Genomic DNA, 9,655 nt, shown 5'->3' on the forward strand with positions numbered 1-9,655 from the left:
TCTTAGAACATTGTGCTGTGGGGCGGGTCTTTCCCGCTGGTTGTGAGGTAACGGCGATAATTGACGTGACGCCGGACCAATGGAAACGACGAATGGCATGTCAAGGCGGGACCTGTTGTGGCATCGCCTGGTAACGCCGTTGATGGACATGGAGGAAGACCAATCGGAAGAGTGAATAGGATCCAGCGGGCTGGGGGTGATGACGCACAACGGCAACTCTGGAGTTGTTCAGGGGCAGGTAAACAAAATGGCGGCTGCCTAACAACTGAACTCCTTGCAGGAGGAGGGAGGAGAGGCGATGCTGCATGGAGCGGAACAACGACAACAGCAGCCAGAGGAGCCTGAGGAATCCGAGTCGATCCTGGCGCCTTTCAGAGACTATGTCGAGATGGACGAGGTCATTGACTACATCAGTGACAACGACCTCATGGGAGTGGACACTTTCATCCACAGGATAGACTCCACCGACGTGATCTACCAGCCGAGGAAGAAAAGGGCCAAAATCATCGGAAAGTACCTAATGGGCGACCTCCTGGGAGAGGGTTCCTACGGCAAAGTCAAGGAGATGCTGGACTCTGAGACACTGTGCAGGAGGGCCGTGAAAATCCTCAAGAAGAAAAAGCTGAGGAGGATCCCGAACGGGGAAGCGAATGTGAAAAAGTAAGTGGATGGAAGTAGAAATATTGCACACACGATCGAGGCTCATGAAGCGCCGGTAATGCTTACTGACAGTTCGCACCCGAATCCCTCGAAGTGGTATTTGGACGGACTCTACCCCACCCCTCCCTATCTCCACTTATTACTTTTGACAACCAACCCGTCAGTCCATCGTCCCGGTTCTTGGTCCCAAAAGGGACGCTGAGTGGCGAACTAGTAGCCCCTCTTGCTGCAACCAACCTGGATGTTGGTTTGAAATCTTTGAATTTCTGATGATCATATATTTTTGAACATAACAAAGGCAGTGATTTCGTGCCCCCTCTCTGATTTAAAAAAAAGTTCTGGTACTCGACTTATTAAGTTGACATATTTTTGAAAAGGGGAGGAGTAACTGTTTGGGTAATGACATAGTATTCTTGAATCCCGCAACTGTAGCAATATTAAGAGTTTAACATTTTGAACATACTAAGTTGGCACTGGACAGCTGTTTCCATTTAAACATCCAGTTTTAGTGATGTAGGGCAGAGAAAGAGGAAAGATTACGATTGCCAACTGATTTACTAAATAGTTTGCAGTAATTGTGTTTTTTTTTGCAACATGTAGCAATGACATTTAAAAATTATGTTTGATTTTACTTTTAACCAAAAGAGAGGTTTAGTCAGTTGAATGCTGCAACCTTCTCGCTCCATTTCTTTTTGTGGTTTAAAAACTCAACCACTGAACAGCGACTTACATTGTTTAAGTATTGGATTTGGTGTAACTATGAAGTATGTGTTTAGAAATGTAAAACAGGGAAACAATTCTCATTGAAAATGATACCTCGGTTAAAATTTAAAGACCTTTTATCACAGTTCTATTAAAATTTGAGCTTTGAATTTGCAAAACAAAAATATTAGGCACATTCCTTGGCTGAGTTCCCAATTTTAGTTAATACTCATGCTCTGCCTTCACTGAAGTTTCACTGAGTCAGTTTTTGTCAATGTGTGATTGTGAATTTGGGACTATTCTCTTTCAGAGTCAGGACAAGACTATTTTTTCAGGTCGGTAAGGAAGTGAGTTTGTGACTTTGGAACTGAAGAGGAAAGCATACATGACTTTTTGGGTTTGGGGAAAGCGGTGTGATTTTTGTGAATGCTGATAGTGACATAGCTAATATCTGTTCAGTAATCTTAGAAATCTTTAATTTTACAAACACCTAGATAAATCTTCATACCTTTGTCTCAATTATTGAAATAAAATGTGTAAAGGAGATCACTTACATTGCAAATAGTAAATAAATCCTAAATAAGTGTCCTGCTTAATTTTTTTGTTGTATGCCTTCCTCTTCCAAGGTAGCTGGCATCTGATTTGCTTCAGCACAGCTCAACTCACTGAGATTCTTCACAAGCTAAAGTTTCAACAATATTTGTTGATTGCTGTAATGGAAACTTGGCCTGCTGCAAAGAATCAAAAAGACAAGTGCAGTTTTTTTTCTGAATTGGTAGTCAGCTTTTTGGATAGGCTTTTGTAATTATTTTCTTAATTTATGTTGGTTCATAGTGTTTAGAAGTTAGTATTACTGGTTTTGATCAAGTGAGTTTGGACTGTGATAGGTCTAAAACATCTGATCCAAATCAAGTGTGGATAATGCATCAACCTATTGGTTGCTGAAGGCCTCCTGGCGCTACTACTCTTTTGACTGGCCACCAATGTTCTATCCTTTGTAAATATTAGCTCATCCAAATCTCTGCTGCCCATACCCTAACTTGCACAAACTTCCTTTCACCCATCACCCCTCGCTGATGTACATGACTCTGATCTCAATAACACCTTGAATTTAAAATTCTCATCTTTGTATTCAAATCATTCTTTGGCCTTACTTCTCATGATATCAGTAATCTGTCCTTTTGAGAAATTTCTGCTGCTCAGATTTTGACCTTTTATGTGTTTCTGATTTATGTTGTCTCATCACTGAGTGCCTTTGCCTTGCTGAAGCCCTGAGTCCTGGAATTGCTTTCATAAACCTCACTACTTCTCCGTCTCTTTTTTTTCTTTTCAATGCTCTCTATATTGTAAAACCAATCTATTTGCACAGTTTCGTCGTCTCTCATAGACTTTTCTTGTTTATGTAACTCAGTATCAAATGTTTTTGATAACACTCCTGTGAAGTACTTTGGAATGTTTTAATATGCTAAAGGTGCAAAATAAGTGCAAGTTGTTGATTTGGTCTTTTTAAGGAATTAATAACACAACATAAAATAACAGAGTCAGGAGTATGCCATTCAGCCTGTCTGATATGCTTTACCATTCAGTAAGATCTTGGCTGATCTTTTGAATGCTGCCTGTAACCTTTGATTCCCTTGTTGGTCAAAATTCTGTCTACCTCAGCTTTGTATGTATTCAATGATCCAGCCTCCACTGCTGTCTGGAAGAATTTCAAGGGCTAGTGATCCTCAGAAAATAAATTTCGTCTCATCTCGATCTTAAATGAGAGACTCCTTATTTTTAAACTGCACAGTAGATCTAGATTTTTCCATGAGGAGAAACATCCTGTTAGCAACTACCCTATCAAACTCACTCAAACCTTATGTTTTAATGAGATCAACTTCCATTCGTCTGAACTAATGTGTATAGGCCCAACTATTTAACCTTTCGTCAAAAGACAATTCCTTCTACCCAAATGTTGGCTTTGCATTCATTCTTGGTCTCTGTTTAATTTTTAACTTTACTGTTCTGTGTTTCCTGTTAAAGTGGCAAGTTCATGCCTTTCCACCTTATACTCCATCTGTCAATTTTTGCCTCTCATTTAATACATCGCTATCACTTTAGATACTTTCTGAATCCTTTTCATGAGATGCTTTCCTACTGTCTTTTGTATCAATTGCAAACTTGTGACAGTATACTGTTCTTTAGTCCAAGGTATACGAGTTGTCAGTACTTATCCCTGTGCCATTTCACTAGATTCTGTTTGCCAGCCATTTCTCTTGACTGTTAGCCAGTGCTAATTTATTACCCCCAGTGCCATGCGCATCTTGTGTGGTAACCTTTTTTTTCTGGCACCTTATCAACTCCTTTTTGAAAATTCAAATACACTGCATCCACAGGTTCCTCTTCTTCTACGTTGCATTCCACATCCTCAGAGAATGGTAATAGATTTATCAAACATGAATTCCCTTTCACAACTACATATTGATTCTGCTTGACAGTATTAAGATTTCCTAAATGTTCTGAATGTACTGCTTTAGTATTGGATCCTAGCATTTTCTCAAATAGAAAGATTAATTCGTCTATAGTTTTTGCATTCTGTCTTCCTCCTTTCTTGAGCTTGTATTGCCTTTGCACATTCTTAGTGTTCAGGAGGTTTTTCAGAATCTGGGAATGTTTGAAAGATTACCACCAATGCATCCACATAGTTTTTGAGATCTTGCAATACATTCATCAGGTCCATGTTGAAGATGTCGTCCTTCAGAGTAGGTCATGGCATTAATGCAGTCATCAGTGTGCCAGAAAAAGATTTGATAAGGGGAGCCTGAGTAAGACTGGAACAAAAACTACTGGCTTAACTTGGGCCATATGGCTATTTATGAATGCTTTCTTTTATGAAAGAAATTTTTCAGCACGCAATTTGCACTCCTTCTGCAGATTTACCAACTGCTATGTGAAACAGTTAACTATAAGGTGTTTATTGAGTTCAGTTTTCCTGGGATTGCCATTTGTTATTATTGTGAGTTGTGTGTTTATGATTGTATCAAGCAATTTAGTTGGATTCATTTTACAGTGATATGGTCATAGAATCTCTGCCTTTTAGAATCAAGCTCTGGGTTCCAGAGGCAATTCTAGGACTTACATAGAAGCAAATATTGCAGATCCTGGAAATCTGAAGCAATACAGAAAATGTTGAAGATCTGATAGCATCTGAGAAGACCAAAACAGAGTTAATATTTCAAAGGAAGAGTTGCATTGAACTCGAAATATTAATGCTGCTTCTGTCTCCACAAATGCCAGACCTGTTGAGTTTCTCCAGTATTTTCTATTTTTTTATCCATCCCATGATTTGACCATGGAAGAGATGCATTCAAAACTTGGCCAAACAAATTCAATATCCTTCCAAAAGCTCTATATGGAATACTGGGGTTAGCCTCCACTTTGAGTATCAAGTACAATTAAGGCCAACACAGTACTTAAGCACATCCTGACTTGAGAAAAGGACAGCTAAACAGACCTGAGATCAGGCATACGAGAGATTAAGGTCAAAATGTTTATGCTGGGAAAAAGTCAATTCGGGGAAAATAATGGACATTTTTGCGGAAACAGGAAAAAAAAGACTATGAGCGTGACAATTCAAATTTTCAAGAGATCAGTAGTTTTTTAAAGGTATAGGGATATGAAACAGAGGCAGGTGAATGGAATTCTTTTTAAAGATCAGCTGTAATGTGATTGATGGAACAGGCTATGGAACAGAAAAGTGAATTAATGGAAAAGCTGTGGTGGGAGAGAATAAGCTTCCCGACTCTGTTACAGTAGCTGTCCTTCTCTTAAGTTAGGATGTGCTTAAGTACTATGTTGATCTTAATTGTACCTGATACTCAAAGTGGAGGATAATCCAATATTCTGTATTGAACTGTTGGAAGGATTTGCAGATTGATATTGAATTTGTTTGGCTAAATGTTTGAATTTGTTTAAATGCATCTCTTCTGTGGCCGTCAAGTCCTGAAGTGGACCATAAAGAGAAAGTACTGGAGAAATGCAACAGGTCTGGCAGTATTAATATTTTGAGTTCGATGTGACTCTTATTTTGAAATATTAACTCTTTCTGTTTTAATTGATGCTACCAGATCTGAGAGTTTCTGCAGCATTTTGTTTGTTGTTTCAGATTTCCAGGATCAGCAATATTTTGCTTCCATGTAAGTCTTAGAGAGGCCTTGGAACCTGGATTTGATTCTAAAAGGCGGAGATTCTGCCCACTGTCCCACAAGATCTGTTTAAACACCCATGTTGTGTTAGCTGTCTTTGCTACTGTCATACGCTCACATCTGTCCATCTGAAAACCAGAGTTGTTTGCACATCAAATGTTTTATACTGCAATTCATTAATTTTAATTATTAAATGACAGAATATTAAGAGGAAAGCTGGCACCCTTTCATTAATGCTACTTCACTATTTTTGAACTTCTGTGTATCTCTTAAATATTAATGCATCCCATGGACTTGTTCATTACTTTTGGAAGAAATGTTGGGTTTAAGTTTGAAGTGGGCAGGACATACTGACAAAAGAGAGAAATAAGAAATTTGAACTCTGAATGATATTGAGAAGAGTATAAATTCAATGCCTTTGGTCTTTCTATTGCCCAAGTGAGAAAGGTTCTATGTTGTTTAGCATTTAATGTTGGAGCAACATTCTGGCATAAAGCGGTGACCGAGACCTGAAAGTAAAGTTGGATCATCAACTTACATAAAGAATTTGTTCTCACTTATTTCTATTATGTTGGAAATGTATTGTAATTGGGGAGAAAATGACAGCTAGACAGTCACCAGTAAAGGGCTTGGGTGATGACCAGGGGTAGTAAAAAAAAAAACCCATGGAATTAACAGAATGGGCACCTCGAAAGGAGGTCCTAATAATGAGTGTCTCAGCAGCGTATGAACACTGAAGCTGAAAGCTACTTGAGAGGACCACATGCTGTCATGCCAACTGTGAAGCATGTAGACAGTGTGCACTGTTGAGTAGAATGGTTGTAAAAGGGACTGTTGGTGGGTAGTGTGAGAGAGCTGACTTGTGAGGAAGGAATTGCATCTATATCCATTCACTGGATGTGCACAAGAGAAAAAATTGCCCTCCAACATATGGTGTGGGTGCCTGTCCCAGATGTTGTGCAGCATTGACCGTTTTGGTTGCATCCCTCTGTCACGACTGAGAAACTCTGAGATATGCAGTTAGCTCTTCAGGAGGCAAAGCTGAGGGGTGGGGCAGGCCTAAGGTATTTGGGTGAGTCAGTTTTGTGTACCTGTATTGCTACCCCAGCTTCCACATGGTGATTGTCACAATCCCCAACTACTGCACCTCATTAATAGCCAGGTAGTGATTCTGCAGGGTGTTATGAAGCATCTAAAGCCACAACATAGACCAGGACAGTCATGTGAATGGTGAGATGCAAGGATTTATGAAATACTAAATCAATTTGTATGTCATTGGTTGTAAAAGAAACTTTAAAGTGTTTTCCTAATTAACCATTGGACGTGCTAATGTGGTAGACAAATTATTTACATCAGATATATGGATCAACAAACTATGTACAAATTTGCTAGCTGTCATCAACACGACATCAGTACATTTTTTGCTTCCTATTCTCCATACAAAATTGCACAGAGTTCCTCTGCTCTGCAGATGGGGTGGTAGGAGCCTGCTCCATAGTGGAACATGTTGGCCCTGGAGGTTGGGTCAAGTGAGCAAGGAGGTGTTTGAGTCTGAGTGGGCCAGACATGCCAAGGTCGATTTTGCTAGAGGTAAGTTGACTATCCACAGCTGCAACTCCCAATGTTGGAGTGGGGCAGGCCGAAGTCCCAGCCACATCCCAAGTGGAGACTGTCGAGGCACCTGTGTATCCTTCGCGACTTGCATGAGTATGAGTCACATAGAGTTTGATGAAACAATTCTTGTTATGAGGTTGAATTAGTTTTCTCACTTTTTTTGTTTGAGCTTTTGTAGTGAAAATCATTCCACTGAACTCAACATGATTCATACTTAGCCAAAAAAAGGCAAGATTTGACTTCACGTTTTGTCAAGCAATTAGTCGTGTGAAGATGTTCAAGACAGTTATCTTCACACACAACAATAAAGTAATATTGGCACATTTGTGAATGATTTTAGTCATACTGTTTTTTTGTAAGAAATAAAATGTAACTTCCTGCTGCTCAACTCTCAGTTGTAGGGTGACTGTAAATTAATCTTTGTTCACTGTAAGCAGTGATTTAAACACTTTATTTGAGGGTTTCCTAATGAAACTTTTTATTAATATTAATCATTGAGGTTTTATTAAAAGTAAAAGCATCTTGACTTGACAGCAACTAGTAACTTATTTGACTATATTACTGACTTTGAGTTGAGACAAGCGCAGTTTGAGTAAAGTCTATTCTGCCATCCCAAGAAATCATGTCTGATTGTGATTTTTTTTCGGAATGTCTGATACTTAAGATAGTATGAGTGCTTCTATTTGAAGGAATTCCAGCTGTGTTCAGAGCTGCATTTGCATAATTTCCATTTTGACATCATTAGAAATGATCACCTTGGCAGAGAGAAAAGTTTGGGATTCTGGTTCTTAATCAAGAATAGGATAGGATATCTTCATGCGTCTGGTCATAATATTTGTCAAAGCAAAACTAGCCACCACCTTTAATAGTGAAGGATTATTTTTACATAACATGTCAGGTTTTTATTACCTTGTTAATGCTGACTGTGTTTTTGGCTGCACATATAGTAAAATTGGAACAACTTTGGGAAGATTAGCATGACTGTTGTACTTTGATGATACAAAACATGGAATTTTTCATGAATATGTGTATGGGTTATGAGCTCAGTTGACTAGATGGTGAGAGTGAATGCCAGTATGCATGTTCAACCCTCATACCTGCTGAGGTAGTTCAAGGTAGCATGCCACTTCTTCTTGCCCCACACTTAAAGATAAATTCCGCCCAAGCTATATCTGTTCTATTGTCTCTTTCTTTAGTGGTGAGAGCTATCTATGGTCCTTTGTGGACTATGGTTAATTACTTATTTGCAACCTATTGAAATATCACTGACAAATCATAAAAAAAATAGTCTATCCTTCCTTATTAACTGAAATGTTAACTTGGTGTATCAATACAAGGTTGCTGTGTCAAGGTTGTAAATTGGATATTTTAATCTGTTGTACTAGCTGTGGAACAGTATTAAAGTTGGCATAAAGCTGATCTTCTTTGCACAATTTTGCTCAAACAAGGATCAATGTATTTGAACTGAGTGAACTCTGTTCCTGTGTCACAATTAACTTGCTATGAATGAACCACACACTGATATTTGATAGGAGAAAGTAATTCATAATTTGCTTGTTTGTCTGCTAGTTTTGTGCTGTTGGTTTACATTATTGCATTTTTTAAATTTAAAGGTTGTGATTTGCTTTAGTATAGAGTTATGACACTGGGTAAGCTAACTTAAACCCGATAAACAAAGAAATTCATCTCGTGCCCTAACTTGTTAAATTTCGAGAGGCAAATAACTATCCCAGAGATCACTATTTAAAGTAAAAATTAACAAATTTATTCAGCCCAGAGGCGAACATTAAGCAACTATTTACAACTCCTTTCTCTTAAACCTATCTTTTACCTCCCATTCTACAATACTGGTCCAATAGAAAACCATGATTAAGATCTACACAAAAAAAATTTTTCAAAAGAGTCAGCTTTGTCAATTCTCCTTTGTAGATTTTTTTCCCCTCTGTATTTTCCTCTGTTTTCCTGGGTTGTCTCTTTGGTCTTCTGCACAACTTCTGGACAGGTACCGTTCAGAGAGTTATTTGGCTTGCAGTATGTACTTGTATGTGTTCTTGGTAGTTTACCCTCTAACTGTTCAGAATGTCTGGTTTTATACCCCAAAACGTCGGGTCATTTCATTGATTTGATGTCATCAAAACACTAAATTCAAATTCAATTGGACTTTGTTCTCTGAGGCATAATTTAAACTGATTGTCTGAATTAGAATTTGTTTTTGTACCATGGCCACACAGAACCAGCTACTTGTGTCAACCAAATGTTACACTTTTAAATTGTTCAGCACCCTCTATGCTTTCAGTCCTTGCCTGCTTCCTTTGTCTCTCAAAGGTACAGTACACACCTACACCTTCATAACAATAGCATTAGGTATAGGTTGAGTTGGTGACTGTGCAAAAAAAGAATTAATTGTAGTTGTGTTTTATGTGGTAATGGTGCTTTAATATCTTTATTCTTGTTTTATTTTCTCTGAATAACATTTGTAGGTACAAAATCAA

At 38.4% G+C, this 9,655-nt stretch overlaps 1 protein-coding gene across 2 annotated transcripts in view; it reads left to right on the forward strand.

Annotated features, from left to right (window-relative positions):
* The first annotated feature begins 209 nt into the window (after positions 1-209).
* The window catches only part of stk11 (serine/threonine kinase 11), a 124,994-nt gene continuing 115,548 nt past the window's right edge, over positions 210-9,655 (forward strand). Inside the window, exon 1 of one of the 2 annotated variants that reach the window (XM_043721243.1) lies at positions 210-660. In XM_043721243.1, coding sequence (XP_043577178.1) covers positions 299-660 — 362 coding nt within the window. In that variant the 5' untranslated portion in view covers positions 210-298. The remainder of the gene's footprint in view (positions 661-9,655) is intronic. The other variant, XM_043721242.1, reaches the window with a different exon arrangement.

The sequence above is a fragment of the Chiloscyllium plagiosum genome, chromosome 31 (genome assembly GCF_004010195.1).
Source record: "Chiloscyllium plagiosum isolate BGI_BamShark_2017 chromosome 31, ASM401019v2, whole genome shotgun sequence".
NCBI lineage: Eukaryota > Metazoa > Chordata > Chondrichthyes > Orectolobiformes > Hemiscylliidae > Chiloscyllium > Chiloscyllium plagiosum.